Source organism: Sinocyclocheilus anshuiensis, unplaced genomic scaffold (assembly GCF_001515605.1).
Source record: "Sinocyclocheilus anshuiensis isolate Anshui unplaced genomic scaffold, SAMN03320099.WGS_v1.1 scaffold487, whole genome shotgun sequence".
Lineage (NCBI taxonomy): Eukaryota > Metazoa > Chordata > Actinopteri > Cypriniformes > Cyprinidae > Sinocyclocheilus > Sinocyclocheilus anshuiensis.
This window is the reverse complement of record NW_015548240.1, coordinates 471,046-488,781: the sequence shown is the minus strand read 5'-3', so window position 1 is coordinate 488,781 and position 17,736 is coordinate 471,046. Positions and strand designations below refer to the sequence as shown.

The following is a 17,736-nucleotide window of genomic DNA, read 5'->3' as shown; positions in this document are numbered from 1 at the left end:
TCTCCAAATCTGTTCTGATGAAGAAACAAACTCATCTACATCTTGGATTGCCTGAGGGTGAGTAGATTTTCAGTAAATTTTCATTTTTGGGTGAACTATTCCTATAATGATAGACCACAACCTCCTACTCAGACCTCTAACTTCTCCCATCCCAAAAACTTTAAACAATGTGCAAAAAAATATCACTCATGGGTCGTGTTCTCAAAATACAATGGTTGGCAATGAAGGTGCAATTATAAGTTGACATTCTTAAATTACTAAAGCGAAAATAAAAGAAATAGAAATATAAAAAAATAATAAAAATGACAAGTATATAAAAATGACTAAAACTAAAATTGAAAATGTAAAAATAAAAACTACTTCAAAATGTAAACAAATAATATAAAAGTGCATAGATAATAAGGCTGGGCGATATGTCAAAAATATCTTGTCGATAATCGCCTTAAAAATATCGCAATATCCGATAATATCGTCTACCTAAGCCCCACCTCCACCACGCCCCGCCCCCGCCGACATTTTTGCCGACATGCACCATAAACACACACCATGTTCAGTTTGGTTTTACTTTACTTAGTTTGCGCTTAAACTAACAGAAAACATTAGCTTTGCTGATATGTTGGTGTTGCTAATAATTTCCACTCTGTTCTTATCAAATTTGTGTTTGAAATGAATTTTGTTTTGTGAGGAGAACTGTTGAGGAAAAATAATAGAACCCAATTTTAAGTTCATCATGGTGAAGTTGGACATCCAGCCGGTGATTGTAAGAATGATAAATGCATGTTTATGTCATATAGTAATGTCTTGAATAAATATGTCTATTTTCCAATGTTTCTCTTTCTTTTTGGCATTATCGCCCATGTAGACCACATTTCATGATGGTAAGTTTAATTTCCTTGATTATAACAATTATAGCACATATAGTACTATAATGTCTTCAGCCGTTTGCAACAAAACTTTATAGTTTTGTTGCAAATGAATTAAGAATTTATATTGCTATATCTCAGCTTAATTAAACATAATTATACTGTATACGGTTTAAAAAAATCTGTAAAAATAGGAATTTGCGTATTTTAATTATACCCGTCATGTTTGTGGTTTATCATCATTATACAGTCTGTTCAAATAAATATTCAGAAACACATGCAGTGCTACTTTTTTCTTTTTTCTGTTTAACTTTTATTAAACTGCAGCTCAAAATAGAATAGGCCTATACCCTAAATAAGGATAAATTATATTGGAACGCATCTCCAAAATAATCACATACACAGATGCACGTTGCCATTAACAGTAGTCAGCGCCGAACAACAGGCAAATAAAATATAAACTGAGGTTACAAAAGTGATTCAGTCAAGATCAGTGCGGGATTTTCGTTTATTTTGTTCTTTGATTAACATTATAATGAATGGCGGCAGCGGCGCTGTCAATGCACGGATCCAATACACCCTTGTTTTCTTTCTCAACCCTTAAGTTTACTTAAGAAATAACCGATTGTATTTATGGGATATTTTGATATAATTCTGTGTGTATTTGTCCATTCTAATGTGTAAGAATGTGAGAAAGAGAGCTCAGTCCAGTGTTCACGTAAGAGGCGGCTTTTGTGCGCGCGCTTTGTGTGTGTGAGTGTGCACTGCGCAGTGCGGAAAACAGCGCACGAGTGCAGAAGTAAGTTCTATTTCGTCTTCTTGCAGTTGAATCTTTTGAAATCACAATAAATGCGCATACAGGAATCAAGAAGCAGAATCGAAATCTAATTTTATAACAAGTAATTCGATTCCTGACCTTACGCATCTGATCCGATTTCCAAAATTGGAATAGCTTTTCGATTCCCAACCCTCCTACTAAATTATTTAATTCTTGCATGCAAAAAAACCTGTATGGTGACTATGGGGCTATGTAAAATATTTTTTGCAACTTACTAGGTTTATCATTTGTCATTTTTTTCCGATAATGTCAATAATCGTCTGTTACCTGACTGTTGACATTGACATTGCGATACTTACGAGACTTCGTCGATATATGATAATATCGTCATAGCCCTAATAGATAATACTAAAAGGTCATATATCACAGGTCAGTGATATAACTAATAGCTTTAAAAATATATTTATGTATAAATAAATAATCCACTGTATAATAAAACAATTTATTTAACATAAATTGTAAACATAAATTGTATATAATAGATTTATATAAAATAATGTATAAAATGTATAAAGGATAAAATATTACTTTTAAATAAAATCTTATAAAATAAAATATTTTTAAATAAAAAATATGAATTTAATAAAAAATTAAATCTTGAAATTAAATATATGTTATACACACACACACACACGTGTGTGTGTATATATATATAACGTATAAATAATTAATCAATCTTATTAAATATATTATTAAAAATGTGCCTTGATTTTATATTTGATTTTTAATGTCACTACATCTTGTGTCTTTAAGACATGTTTCTGACATTTATTTTAATACAAAAAAACTAAATACATTAATACATAAAAAAATCAATTTTTGCTAGTTTAAATTTATTATAACCAAACTATTATACTATTAAAAGAATTGCTCTAAGTGTAATGACACTTTCTTTAGGAATGCTAACAACAATTTTCACAGTGTTTCTTAATTTTATGTTGCTAATAAAACCATGGCAAATATACTGTGAAATGTGCAAAAACTGTGTGTGTCTGTGTACCTGGGCAGTATTCTGTCAGGGAATCTGTGGGTGTGGAACTGAGTGGCCAGTCCAGGTTTCCTGAGCTGTTCAAACAGCCCAATCAGATTATGGGAATACAACTGAAACGTCTTCCCTTTAAACGAGAGATAACACACATCACATGCGTACCATACACAGTGTATGACTACACACAGGATATCCAACGTATGACACAATTCATATAGTTTGTGCTGATGAGAATGGAAAATGATGCCCCGCAGAAATGAATAGTCATTACTCCCAGCACAAAGAAAAGCTGAGCTGTGTAGTTATGCAAGTTGAATCAAAATCAGATTAAGAATGAGGCCAGAAAGATGATGTGATATTAGCTGTGTGCGTGTGGGCCTAGAGGACAGAGGATTGACATCTTAACTTCTGATTATGGTGATTTAGGCATTAGAAGAGCCAGCAAGCAGTGAAATCAGCCGTGAACAGAGAGAAACAGACAGTCAGACAGACAGGGATTATGTAGGTACTGCGGAGAATCTCAGTAACAGAAAGACAGAAGAGCCGCTCCCACATCACTCTCACTCACCTGATAATGACATCAGATTATTATTGATTATGTACAGCCACGTGCATCGCCGTGGAAACAACTGAAACGCATCAAAACAGCAGGTGATGAGTTCATGGACCTGTTGTCTATTCAAGGTCAAGGGTAAAGGTGAAAGTCAGAGTTTAGGCTGTACCTGCTCCATGCTGGCTTCATGCAGCTCATTTAGGTTCAGAGTGTAGATTCCGTCTTCAGTGCCAAATATCAGATACTGGTCTAAAAACAACAACAACCAAAAGTAGTAGTGTTTACAGGCTGATATTAAAGAATCCAGAGTTTCCACAAAAAAAAAAAATACTAAGCAGGACAACTGCTTTCAAATAGGGATGCTCATTTTAACCTGTTAACCGTTAACCGACCGTAAGAATTTTGACTGATTAATACAATCAATTAAATGGCTTAAAAAGTCATGTATTTCTTTTTTTTTTCAGTAATTTTTCTAAATATTTTAAAAGGTTTGCTTCATGGTTAAAATACGCTATGCGTATTAAAAAGAAAAAAAAAAAAAAAAAAAGCGAAATGTTTACAAACATTATAATAAACACTGTAAACATAGCTAGGCTACTTTAGTTCCCCTCACTCCACAACAAATCCTTTCAATTTAACAGTATTTATAAAAGAACAAGAATTAAAAATATAAAAAGCTATAGCTATATAAGCGACAAGCCAAAACAAATTCATTTAGGACATAAAAGTCGACTTAAAAAAAATCAGAAGTCGTTCAACCCCTAGTGTGCGCATGCGGTGCCGGCGCAATCATTTGAATTTTTTCCTTCTAACAGTGGAAGCAACTAAGATACTCGGAATTGTAAAAGGTTTGCTTTTATTTGTGTACATTCACAATAAAAACAAATCTTTGTGCTTTTGTAAAATAGGCCTAAATAAAAATAGGATGCCGCTTTCTGCCGTCTTGGTTTCCTTTCGCACAGCACAAAAATGAACCGAAACTCTGCATACTAGCCTTTGTTGCACAGTTTTTCTTTCGTTTTCTTAATTTATTATTTAAGTAAAAATATATTTCTCGTATAGGCCTATTTATTTGTTACATATATATATATATATATGTAACCTAGCTTTATTATGTTTTTCTCCGATCGCAGAAGCGCTGCAGGTGCGTGATGTGATATGATGACCATGTGAATCCTCATGTTCTGTTGTTTGCTACTTTTTGCGCATGTAAAATTAATCCCCGAAAAACAAATGTTAGTATGGGTCACAGACACTTATCCTTTCTAATTTAATTCAATTCTAATTTAAAATAATCTTGTCGGTTAACGGTTAATAATCAGTTAACGAGCATCGGTTGTCGGTTAGGAGAAATAACCGAAATGAACATCCCTACTTTCAACACCGATCATATTAAGAATCAGCATATCAGAATGATTTCTGAAGGATCATGTGACTCTGAAGACTGGAGTAATGACGCTGAAAATTCAGCTTTGCCATCACAACAAGAAATTACATTATAAAAATACATTAAAACACTAAAAAGTTATTTTAAATTTGAGCAATATTTTAAAATATTACTGCTTTACTGTATTTTTGATCAAAATAAATGCAGCATTGGTGAGGATTAGAGACTTACACTATACATAAAGAAGACACTAAAAACACTACAAAAATCTTACCCATTAAAAATTGACCCCAGACTTTTTATTTACTTATACAAAATAGTATCAAATTTAATATCAGACAGACATCCATCGGTTATCGGCACTTTACCTTTTGTATCTGGGTGAATCCATGAAGTGGCACAGTTAATTTTAAGAGGACAACCATCAAAAACCTTTGAGAAACAAGCTCCCATCTGCAGACACGCAGAGAGGTAATATGTAAGCTTATGACAGTTAGAAAATACAGAATTAAAATAAAGGACTGCGCAAATAGCTGTTGAATAGTGAGATTGGAAGATATTAGCATTTAGCACAGTGTAAGTGATGTGTGATGATGGCACTCACCAGGACTTTGGGAGTGGGCGGCAGGCCGTTAATAGCAGGTTTCTATAAAAAAAAAACAGAAAAATGAGTAGAGCGCAACATTCTTTTCATGCGTCACACACGTCTCGGCAGGACACATACCCACACACACACTTACAGGAAAATCTTTTCTCTCTTTCCTCTGGGGACGGCCGGGAGGTGATTTTGAAACATCTCCATTTACACTTTCGTCTGAGTCTTCCTCTATAGAAAGTAAAAGAGAGAAATTTGAAATATTCAGTAATTTATTATGATTTTGTAAAATATGTCATTCTGATTGGTCAACTTCAGTGGTCAAATATTTTTGTATATTTCACCAAATCAGCAATATACACCAATTTCACCAGTTGGTGAGCATTATAGACTTCTATATGAGAGTGGTACATGAACAGTATCTGTGTATAAACATGATTTGGAGAATAAGCGTGTGGCTTACCGTGGTCGGCGGTGTGTGAGAGCAGCCCTGGGCTGCTGACGCTCACAGACATGTAGTCTGAGTGGATGTGCTCTGCGTTACTTCCTCTCTCAGGTGTGCTCTGTCTGCGAGACACTGGTACAGGCCCGTTATCAGAGCCCGCGAACCTCCGCACCGTCTGAGCCCCGTCGCTCAAACCAAACTCATCGGACACACTGCTAGACCGAGCCTGAGAGGGCTGATAAGAATAAGAATTAAAAAAAACACACCAATAAAAAAAATTTAATATAGACATTTGTACACTTGTACACACACTCACAGTTACCTTAGGAGGAAGTGGTGGTGGCACTCCCTGTTTAAGAGTTGAACTGAGAGGGGGGAGATGAAACAGAGTAAAAAAGAATAGAATGACTTAACTGGTTTTTGTTTGTGATTAATTTTGCAATTTTCACAGCACATATTTTTTCCATGCTGATTTTACAGAATATGATACCTTACAAGCAAGCCCCAGAAGAATATAAAGTCTTTAAGATAATGTTTAAAGTTTAAGAGTAGCCACACTTACAGATCAACATCCTCAAAAGCATCTTCTAATGGAGCCAAGTGCCCTCTTCAGAGACAGACAGAGAGAGAAATGGACAGAAAGAGACAATATTAATGAGTTAATTAGTTACTTAGAAACGGAATAATGGAACAAAATCTGTTCAACATATTTCACATTTTTTACCAAATGTGATACCACATTTTGCATTTTACCATTTATATTGCAATGATTTACAACATACATTAATTTTTACTAATTTCCTTTAAAACTAAAAGCCAGTTTTGGGCTTTTATTTTTGGGCGCCAATTTGGGCTCTTGACGAGAGTTAATTTTAAACCCTGCATGGAAGTTTCCTTGGTTCTGTTAAATAACAGCTACACAAACCAATTCTTTACCGTATAAACAACTCCTCTTCAACGCTCTTCAGAAGACTCCTTCAGTGGAGGAGTGCACAAAAGGGAAAAGCAAAGGATAACGGGGAAAAGAAAGAACACAACAGAACAGTCAAAGTAGAGGGAATGCAAGCAGAGCTCATGCGAGATTCTGCAGAAAGAAGGAAGTGCGTAGACTTGTGGGGACGTCAGAGAAACGATGCAGACAGAACAGGGAAATGACTGCTTGCGGCGTTTTCATGCGGGCGGCAGTAGCAGGAATCAAATCGTTCATAAAGTCACAAAGAAAACATTTAATGGTTACCTGGAGGTGATGGGACCCTCTGTGAATAGGCTCCAGGGGGAGGCGAAATCATTGTCCTTAGTTACATCCTGCAAAGAAAGAACCATACATACACACTCCCTTTTAAAAACATGCAAGTCAGGTTTCATTGCATACCTGTTCTGGGCAACTAGTCCATTTACTCATGCAAATATTTGCATGAAAAATGTTTGGTTTTAAGCTTATCAAACAATGACACTAATAATCTTATTGAACTCTATGTTTATTCTGTAGTGTGTGTGTCTGTTTGATTAATATTAGTGATGTATTGACAATCTGGACTAGCCAATGCTTCTCTCACCATCTCAGCACTTGCTTCAGTCTCCTTCCTCATGGGGGGCTCAAACTGAAGCCTATCAACTGAAATACAGAGACGAGAGAAAACGTATTACTGCACTTCTTAACCTAGCATGCCATAGACATTGCACTCTGCGATATTTTTAACATTCTGTTCAACACTACTGGGTTGCTTTGTACAAAAATTGTGACAAAGTTCAAGCTGAAGTCTACACTTGTAGTACCACATCTCCACCACAGGGGGGCTCAAGACTATGCCTTTCTATCTGAACTAATAATACGAGCTAAAACTCTTCAAGAGCAGAGTAAGACCAATAGATGTCACTTATCATGAATGTGGTCTGGAGTGTGTGGTGGTACATCACGTTCATGAGTAAAGGTCAAACACATGTTGAATTAGCTATCTAAACAAGGACATATGATAGACTTCTACAAGCATAACCCACATCCTAACCATAAATGAAAACTTTGCATTGTTAGAATAAAAAACAAAACAAAAACATTTTTCCAAATGAGGACATCCTTGAATGTCCCCAATGGGAGACTGTTTCATATTAAACTCACGTTTAGATTAATTTTCTATACAAACTATACAAATTATAGAGTAGCAACGTATGTATGCCATTTTAAGTCTTTAACCATCACAAATTCTCATCTGACAAATACAACATATCAGTTACACAAATCTTTAACCAGAGGCACCAGGCTCCTCATTTTATGCCATGTGTCACAGCCTTACTCTGTTTGGATCCCAATGAGTAACTTTTAGTAAAGCTATTACTTTACTTTGATGGTTAAGATGACCAGTATTATATAATGAAATGTAAGCTTTCTAGCTAGGCAGTAAATTGAGCACACAAAATACATTCTGTCAGCCAGTGGAACATTTTTGAGGTTCATTGGGGATAGGCAAGACAGGGAGACACTCATAATCACGCCTGTGATTGACGTACAGTTGATCTGAGACTGGGTCTTTTCAGCACGAGAGTTCCTGCTGTGGGACGAGCGGATGGTGTGGCGCTCTGAAAGCGGCTGCGGACCAGAGAAAGAATCATAGTAAAACTATGTATACCACCACAGACAATCGTTTGCAAACATTTACCATTTAGTCATGCGCACTCACACGCATACACTGAAACTCTCACACACTAACACAGAGTACATTTACATACTAACTTGCCATCTCTTTCATACATGCACATCACACAAACACAAAAGTCACATGAGTTACCTCCAAGTCATCTTCATCTCCCTGGCTGAAGTGAGATTGATGATTATCTGGGTTGTTCATCTTATCAAGTAGCTCTAAAGCTAACCGTCGAGTCAAACCTGTCTGAGCCACAAATAAGTGCTGCATGCAAACACAGAGACAACGTAGTGTAAGTGGTTGCTTGTGATGTAGCCTATGTAACATTCAGACAAAAATAACAGAATAGAGGAATGTCATCAAGAAAATAATTAATATTGACGGAATGGACACAGGTGTGGGTTGAACACATTTTTAATATTACACATCTATGCATATTTTCGATTGTGATATTCTTACAGCAGCATACTGCGATTTCGAATTGTTTTCTAATTGAAAAAGTTATTTCAAATTGTAATTATTCAAAACATTACCGATTTTACTTAATTTTTAATCAAATAAATGCAGCTTTGGTAAGCATAAGATACTTCTTTCAAGATACGGTACTGAGTTCAAGTGCACAATTCTCTGTTACATGAGTTTATATTTCATTGCATGTGCACATAAACTTCCACTGAATGAGTTAAAGAGCTGTACTGTGAGGAATCATTAACAGATAAAATGGAGATGTAGAGAGGACATTTTTACTGAGAGCAGCTTAAAGAGCTGCACTGTGTGAAATCATAAACAGATAAAATAGACAAAGAGAGGACATTTTTACCGAGAGCAGCTTCTCAGCTGTTGGCCTCTTCTTTGGGTTTTTTGTGAGGGAAATTTTAATAAAATTATGGAAGGCTGTAGACCTGCGGAAAAGCAAGACAGTTAAGACAGAAAGGGAAAGAAACAGGGACTGGTGATTTTATTTGTAAAACACTCATTCAGAACACACTCTACATTTCTCTATAACTCAAATATGCAAACATACACATACAAACAGGTCAGAGAGACTCACCATTTGGTCTTGTCCTTTAGCTTGGGTGGCTGAAAGTTGCTTTTAGACATCAGAAATAAAGCCCTGGACAAGTAAGAAAGAAGGAGATCACAGAAAGATACAAATCTCTGAGCAATTATATGAGAATTTGGTGGTAGTCTAATGGTTAATTATCTTGGCTCCAAACAAAGAGGATTTTTGCACATAATTAAGTTATTAAGATTCACTATAACTCTGGGCCCAGAGCAAATGCCTTGGTTAAAAACATGTCTGCTCATTGGCAAGAAGTGTGTGTTTATACCTCATGGGATGGAGGTCAAACATGGGAGGCTGTAGTTCTGCCAGTTCTATGGATGTGATTCCAACAGCCCAGATATCACACAGATGATTATAACCTCCATTCTTCTCCACTGCCGCCACCTCTGGAGCCATCCTATAAACACAAACACAGAGCAGACAAGACACATAAACTAATGTTCAGAAGTGTTTTCTTAAAAAAAAAAAAAAAAAAATAGAATGCCTTTATTTTGCAAGGAAGGTTTACAATGTTGTTAATCATAGATGTTTCTTGAGCACCTAATAAGCATCTTAGAATGATCATGTGACACAGGAACCATCACAGGAGTAAATTACATTTTCAATTATATTAAGATAGAAAATAGGTATTTTACTTGCAATAATATTTCACAGAATTTCTGTTTTAAGCTGTATTTTAATCCAATAATTACAGCCTTGGTGAGCTTAGAAGGCTTCTTTCAAAAACAACTTAAAGGGTCATGAAACCCCAGACTACTTTTTCTGAGATTTTAGCAGAGGTGTTTGTGTTGCACATCATAGAAGACAATGTTAGCATCCGCTAATTTTAACTGTTGGAGAAAATTGGTTAATTTTAAGCTTTTTTGCACTATTTTCATCTTCTGGGTTTAAAATCTACATTGTGCTGACGTCACAATTTGTGACGTGGCAAAGGACGATAGTACATCGTTGACTCATGAGACTGCAGTGAGATTGCGCACATTAACTGAGAGAAACGTTCATGGATCAAAGAAGAGTGTTTGTTTTTGCTTTTTAATAGGAGTTCGGCACAAACGCGATTCATTCACGTGGTGAGCATAACCCTTTTTACAGCTCCGTGACACAACCCGTCAAAAGGCTTATATAAACGCCGCAGAATAAGCCTTAAAAAGTTATCAGAGGTGCAAAAGCGCGTTCATATATATGTTTTCGATGGAGAGTGTAAATGGCTGTGCATTTATTTGTGTTTTTAACTGGATGGGAGCGAAATGAAACTGTCTGAACGCGAAGCCATGTGTGTTCTGTCTCCCCTCTTCCCCTTCCACTCTGCAGCACACCACGCCCACTTTTTTAGCATTTTTTAAAACTGTGGTGAGAACTAACCAGTGCTGAAACAGGGGGTTTCATGACCCTTTAAGGTCTGATCAGACTGTTTATAAATGAGGGCAAACAGTTTCTAACATAACTGTGTAGTGCTGTGTGCTCAGTTTAGGGGTGTGCGATATATATCGTCTGCGATAATATCGTAATTGGTATGAACTGACCACCACACAGAATATGAAGAATATTAAAAACATTAGGAGTCAGCTGTCTTCGGCAGTCCTTAAGGTACCAGCACAATAACACACTCAGCAAAATATCGTCTAATTATCGTTATCGATAAAATCCCATAAAATATCGAGATATAATTTTTTGGCAATATCGCACACCCCTAGCTCAGTTATCAAAACTCATCATGAACAGAAATGCACACAAAGTCTGATTAAGTCACAAAATGTTATAAAACTCTCCTGTTTATTGAAACTTGTAGAGCTGAATTTTTGTCTCATGAGCTGAACTTCACGTGCACTTTGTGTGTCTACCCTCTTCTATCCGACTGTGTTGTCACAACAGTAGGTTATAGTTCACAAAAATCCAGAATAAGCCATTCAATCTGAATAAGGCAATTATTGCCATGTTTGAATGTTTGATCAATGTTTGATTCCTGGACTTTTCAAATGAACAGAGAGCTGAAAAGAACATGTACACCAAGCATATATAAATGTAGCTGCTTCATTATCACAGAACAGGTCTTACCAGTAGGGCGTCCCAATGAAGGATTTCCTTTTCGCCATGGTGGCCGTTATTTTAGCAGCCACTCCAAAGTCCGCTGCAAAACAGGAAGATTTTTTTTAACATTCAAATTCAGTACCACACAAAAACACACCCTGCAATTATAGCGTGACCCTCTCACCTAATTTGACATCTCCATTGTCGGTGAGCAGAATATTCGCCCCCTATTGCACAATGAGTTGAGAGTTATTAACTGGCATGAGAAAGATAGTTTGAAACAGGTAGAACGCCAATATAATTACATAACAATATAAGTAACACATATACTAATTATGAAGCTGTATTACCTTGATGTCTCTGTGCATCTTGCCTTTGGAGTGCAGATAAGCGAGACCCTAAACACACACACACACACTCAAATTAATTCAAGATGTTTAAAGGCTTAATTTAATAATACAAAAATTCTTAACAGCATTAGACCATGTGAAGGATGTGAACAATGTTGGAAGGATCTTACCTGTAACGTCTCTCTGCACACATAGGCGATCTGAAGTTCAGAGAGCGGACCTGTAACTGAACATGTACACAAACACACACATATTTAGAAAAATAATGAAAAAATAATTCATATATAAAAAAATGGAGGATGTATATTTTCAAAACACACAACCAGTTTACCATGATAAATGTCTTGTAAGGAACCTCCACCGCAGTATTCCATACAAATCCACAACTTCTCACGGCTAGAATGAAACAAAGAATCATAAATCTTTAAGATTAAATGTGGGGCATTTAAATAAATCTTTAATCTTTTGAATATCTGAAAACTTATGTTTTATAATCTCAATAAAATGTAGGCATCTAAAATACTTCATTTATAGACAAATCCAGTTATTTGTTACCAGAGGTAGCTGCCAAAGTAAGCCACAATGTTGTGATGGGTGCATTCCTTCACCATAAAAATCTCTTGCTGGATGATTGAGAAATCATCACCTTAAAGAGAGAGGAATCAATATATGAGAGCAGTATAAATTAAACAGTGAAAAGAAAAACAGAGTGCTCGAATCAGATATGGACAGCAGATGGCTGGATGTTGAGTGCTGAGAGTGATTATTATCATCATGAAATGAGGGAGAACTCGTGTCAATTTTCATTTATTTCTCCTGAGCTGATTTTTGTGATTTAGTTACCACACACAAAAAAGACTTCCATTCACTCACTCACTCTTTGATCTCTTCACCCTCCTCATCTCTAATGCTAAATAAAGCCTGTGAGTGTGATGGGTTTCCCCTCGTCTTTCAATAATACAGATAATTAGCTTAACTTCCTTCTGAACCCGTGTTAATACCAACACACATCATGACAACACTCGGGTCTCTTCACGAATTAATCTAAAACTGTCATTTATGACTAGCTTATTTGCCTGATGTGTCATTATTCCTATTATTATTATTTGTTTCGGATTGAGTTGAACTGGAGTTTGTGGATTTATTTTTAGTATGAACACTAAAACACTTACTTATTATTAAACACTTATTATAACACTTACTGCTTTGTATATAATTCCTGAGAAAAAAAGAAACAATACACTAAAGAAGGCATACAGTACATACACACCTTATTTGTTCCACCACAGTTCCACCAAGTAAATGTTTATGTGATTTAAACATTTTAAATAAAAACTTGGTCTCTAAAATCTAAAATCTCAAGTCAAATACTTCAATGTATCATGATGTGAAATATAAAAGAAGAATAAAGATGCTATCAGCCAAACTCGCACACCTCAAACTTCACAACCTGCTTCGTTAAAGGAGTGACTCGCACACCTTTATGTTTTAAACAGCTTTCATTCATCTTGTGACTCAAAGACCTGGCATTTTTGCCCAAGCACGTGATCTGTTTATGACTTAATGGCTGTGATACAGTAAATACTGCATTGTTTCCTGTAGGTGGTGCTGTTTCCTGTACATTTGAGAATTGTTCATCCTGATGCTCTCAGAATCTCTTAATCTGTTCATGACAGCAGAAAATCTCATCACTCATGATGATAGCATACTTTTTTATAGATAAAAAAAGAAAATACAAATATGATGGAGAAATGTGTCTTCCCTTAAAATATAAAACAAAGTGAAATATGAATAACTAGATTTTTAAGTAAGATCATTACATTGTAAAAACTGCTTTTAAATACGAAGACAGAGGTAGTGTAGTTTCCAAAAACAGCCTTTCGATAGATTGTATAACCTCAACCCAATAATGGATGTTAACTGGCTGTAGCCACTTCTCTATTCTGCTGCAGACCTTTAACTTAGAAACTCGCACACAAAACACAACCACCTCCGTTTCACACGACTCTATGATGAGATACCAAAAAAATAACATCGCGGTCAGAACAATAATGACTGGAAGGAACAATCAGTCACACTGCATTTTAACACCTCATTCCCAGGACATCTGTAGCATCACAGTGTATGTATGTGTGACAAACAAGAATCAGCATAGCTATGAAGTCAAGCCTAACAGCTCTGACCACTTCCTCTCCGCTCAAGACAAACAGGTCATGCCCAAGAGAGTGCGTCTGTGAGATAATGTGAGCCTGTGTGTGTGTCGAAGACAGCAGCAGGGCCTGAGGGTTGATCTGCTGAAAGCTGAACTCAGGCAGCTTCCTCTGAGCTTGATGCACTTCTCAGAAATCAAGCCGTTAGTATTTACTAGTAGTGTCAGTTGTAATAAATCAAGCTATCCATATACCCGTCCCCTTTTGCTACAATCACCCAGCTCCTCGATCATTTGGATTAGAATTCCCACATGCGCTAAACTAATTACAGATTGGAGGATACGCCACTCTATAAGATTACCACTGTAACTCATCATCATTATACAACCATTTAAATTGACGTGTTGGAAATTCTTTACAAATATCACAAATGTCCTGAATTCACACAGTAATGCAGATTTTGAAATTAACATTAATTTTAAAATATTTTTAAGAAATAGTTCACCTAAAAACAGGGCTCCAGACTCACTCTTCCCACTGGTCGTTCTTTTGCGACTAACTTTCTCAGTTGGTCGCACAAGCACATGATTTAGTCGCAATTTTATTTTATTTTTTTGCTACAACATGGGATAAATCAATGCATGCTGATGAACTTATTATAGTTTATATGGAAACGAAAGTGGTTAACATTCAACCTGTTCTTTTTCTTCAGTATTTGTGATTTGAATTTTGTAAACAGGAGTTCCTCTTTTGCTGTGTTATAAGCCGGGCTTGGGATGCTTTCACTTTTGAATTCGCGATCTTGTCACGTTTTACAAGAAAAGATATTTGTCTGATTTGCTTACATATATCCAGTGGCGGACTGGCCATCTGGAGCACCGGGAGTTTTCCCGGTGGGCCGCTGTACAATGTGGGCCGACCCATTGCGTAAATATAAAGAATGAATTATAGCAAATATACGTAGCCTATAGCCTTCCATCGGCCCATACGAATGCCCATCAAACATTCTAATTAATTTAGCGTGCTCCGGCTCACGCAGCGGCTCAAAAGCGCTCATCAATGTCAAAATGTTGGAAATAGCCAATCAAATCGAAGAAGGCGGGATTTACCGTTCACAGATAGGGTTGGGTACCGAAACCCGTATGTACTAGAACCGAATCAGAACGCAGATTTCGGTGCCACTTAAATGCTTGAGCGATCGATTGAAATATTTGTTCTCTGGTTCTCCTAAACGGACGTAAGGATCACTGGCACCGCATGTGAAAATTAATTTCCCCACTGAGAAAATTCGGAAAGCTCTAATAATACAAATCCAACACATCTTTATAGTAACGCGAATGTCCATGTTGTTTTCACATTCCGACTTTAAAGCACAACTCGGGAAATGAGAGCATCCGAGGAGCACGTGAATGCAGCAACAATCACACTTGCTCTGATGGCAGCAGGTAGATACCGTTAGCTATCTAAGCTAAACATTCTTAAATTAAAATGCCAAAAGCTATGCCTGTCCATATTAGGGATTTCCTGAGTTCTATTCCCTCTGTTATGCATATGTGGAGTTTCTGCACGAGGGCGCCCTCTGGCGTCCAGTATGAATGAAACAGACATTAAATGTGTTTATAGCGCTCAATAATGGCCAATCCATCCTATTTTGGGTCATTTTATTTTATTTTTATTTTTTAAAATATCGGTTCAGGATTCGTTTAGGCACCGGTACCGTTTTAAAAGTATCGATTTGGCACCGGTATCGGAAAAAACCCAAACGATACCTAACCCTATTCACAGATGCTGAGCTGCATGGAATTTGAATGCGAGCTGAGGTAAGATGTAAGCAGCTGAATAGCGAGACGCTTCAGCAATATTTGCCAACTGTTTACGATTAAAAAAAAAAAGTTAAATGACAGACATTATCGCCACAGCCATATCACCCTGCAGTCCAAGACTGGTTGCCCACTGAAGCTAAGCAGGGTTGAGCCTGGTCATTACCTGGATGGGAGACCTCCTGGGAAAAACTAGGTTGGTGTTGGAAGAGGTGCTAGTGAGGCCAGCAGGGGGTGCTCACCCTGTAGTCTGTCCTCTCCACCTGTAGCTGGTGTGTGGTGAGCGCACTGGCGCCGTTGTCCTGTGGCTGCCGTCGCATCATCCAGGTGGATGCTGCACACTGGTGGTGGTTGAGGAGTGGTTATAATCACGATTAGAAATTCGATTAATTGTGCAGCCCTAGGTCATATACACAAGGAAAGATAAATTAAATGTAAAGAAGTATGCCAGTCATTCATTAATGATATACGAATTTCAATTAAAAAAAAATAGATGCCATTTTTATTTCTGTATTGTGTTATATTTTTGTGTTAAAAAATGCTCTTTGCATAATGAGCTGGTGGGTTTTTGTGGATCGTGTGTAGTGGGCCGTTCTGTGCCAGAATGTCCAGGGCCACTTTTTAGCCCCAGTCCACCCCTGCATACATCTATACATATTTAACTTTTTAAGACTAAAACAAAAGATGGATTCTTTGTTATTCTTAATTAAAAAGTACAACAACAATAAAACAGTAAGATACAATGACAAACTAGCTTACAAAAAGTTTATTAACAAAAACAAATAAGACGAGGCATGGCATGGCATAGGCCTACACCACATGCTGTATTATATACCGACTAATAAATTACAGAACGTTTAGCAAACACTGAGGAATCAAATACAAAAATAATGCTTCTATAGCATAACGTGAGGTAAACAGCAAAGATAACAAGCTTTTCAAAATGAAAACAAAAAGAAAAGTAAAACTAAACTTGCTGTCGGTGACCGTGCTTGCATGTTTTTTTTTCCCACAAGAATACCATCATGTTCACCCTCTCTGGTTTAAGAAGCGGTCTTTTACTTTAGCATGAAAACCATCCATCGTTTCCTCAATATTCGCGTCCTTTTTGCTGTGCGCACCTTCGCGCTCGTGCTGACAGGCTCTACACAGCACTACGCAATTCAAATGAGTAGCGCGGTTTCATTATGCTAGGGCTGTGCAAAAAATCGAATGCGATTTTCATGCGCATCTCGTCAGTAAAGCCGCTTCTGGTGATTAGTAGTAAATCTCCAGCACGTGCTTTCAGATTCAGATTCGCATGAAAATCGCATTAGATTTTTTTGCCCAGCCCTACGTTATGCTTTCAGTTTCGTTTGCCGTTTGATGTTTCTCATATGCAACAGAAATGGCAGCGCTTATGAGTTGAACAACGCGGTGGTCGCGTCAGTGCGACCGCTCACAAAATTTAGTCGCAGTCTGGAGCCCTGTAAAAATTTGAATTCTGACATAGTCTACATCACTACTTCTTTAAAAAAAACTACTGTTCAAAGGTTTTGGGTCAGTAAGACTTTCTACGCAGCCCTTTAATTTCAATGCAGAATTGCAGTTACTGCACATAGTTTTACTCATTCCTGCAGGTTCTGTGCTTATAATGCAGGAATTTCCCACAAACACATGGAATTTACCATTTGTGCATTTTTATGTCTTGCCAATTTACACATGTAAGTTTTTTTATGCCATAGAGTAAAAATACAGTAAAAAGTATTACAGTAATATTGTAAAATATTATTAGAACTTAAAACAACTATTTTCTATCTTAAAGGGTTAGTTCACCCAAAAATGAAAATTAGGCTGTGTTTTACTCACTCCAGAGCCATTCTAGGTATATTCGTCTTCTTTCAGACGAATCCAGTCGGAGTTAGATAAAAAATTGTCCTGGCTATTCCAAGCTCTATCATTGCAGTCAGCGGGTGTTGCAGTGCTTCAGTCCAAAAGAAGTGAAATAAAAAGCGCCCATCCATAAAAAAAAGTG

The 17,736-nt window shown here is 36.8% G+C and overlaps 1 protein-coding gene across 1 annotated transcript in view; it reads right to left on the bottom strand.

Annotated features, from left to right (window-relative positions):
* Positions 1-17,736, bottom strand: part of LOC107654908 (mitogen-activated protein kinase kinase kinase kinase 5-like) — a 37,745-nt gene that overhangs the window by 1,890 nt on the left and 18,119 nt on the right. The window contains exons 4-26 of the mRNA XM_016442224.1: positions 12,308-12,398; positions 12,084-12,148; positions 11,923-11,978; positions 11,753-11,800; positions 11,587-11,629; positions 11,430-11,502; positions 9,640-9,771; positions 9,360-9,422; positions 9,129-9,210; positions 8,453-8,572; positions 8,175-8,253; positions 7,226-7,284; positions 6,907-6,974; positions 6,606-6,644; positions 6,232-6,276; positions 5,992-6,034; positions 5,688-5,904; positions 5,370-5,455; positions 5,234-5,275; positions 4,998-5,082; positions 3,412-3,491; positions 3,258-3,318; positions 2,702-2,816 (exon numbers count right to left, since the gene is read on the bottom strand). Of these exons, the coding sequence (XP_016297710.1) occupies positions 2,702-2,816; positions 3,258-3,318; positions 3,412-3,491; positions 4,998-5,082; positions 5,234-5,275; positions 5,370-5,455; positions 5,688-5,904; positions 5,992-6,034; positions 6,232-6,276; positions 6,606-6,644; positions 6,907-6,974; positions 7,226-7,284; positions 8,175-8,253; positions 8,453-8,572; positions 9,129-9,210; positions 9,360-9,422; positions 9,640-9,771; positions 11,430-11,502; positions 11,587-11,629; positions 11,753-11,800; positions 11,923-11,978; positions 12,084-12,148; positions 12,308-12,398 (1,792 nt within the window). The remainder of the gene's footprint in view (positions 1-2,701; positions 2,817-3,257; positions 3,319-3,411; positions 3,492-4,997; positions 5,083-5,233; positions 5,276-5,369; positions 5,456-5,687; positions 5,905-5,991; positions 6,035-6,231; positions 6,277-6,605; positions 6,645-6,906; positions 6,975-7,225; positions 7,285-8,174; positions 8,254-8,452; positions 8,573-9,128; positions 9,211-9,359; positions 9,423-9,639; positions 9,772-11,429; positions 11,503-11,586; positions 11,630-11,752; positions 11,801-11,922; positions 11,979-12,083; positions 12,149-12,307; positions 12,399-17,736) is intronic.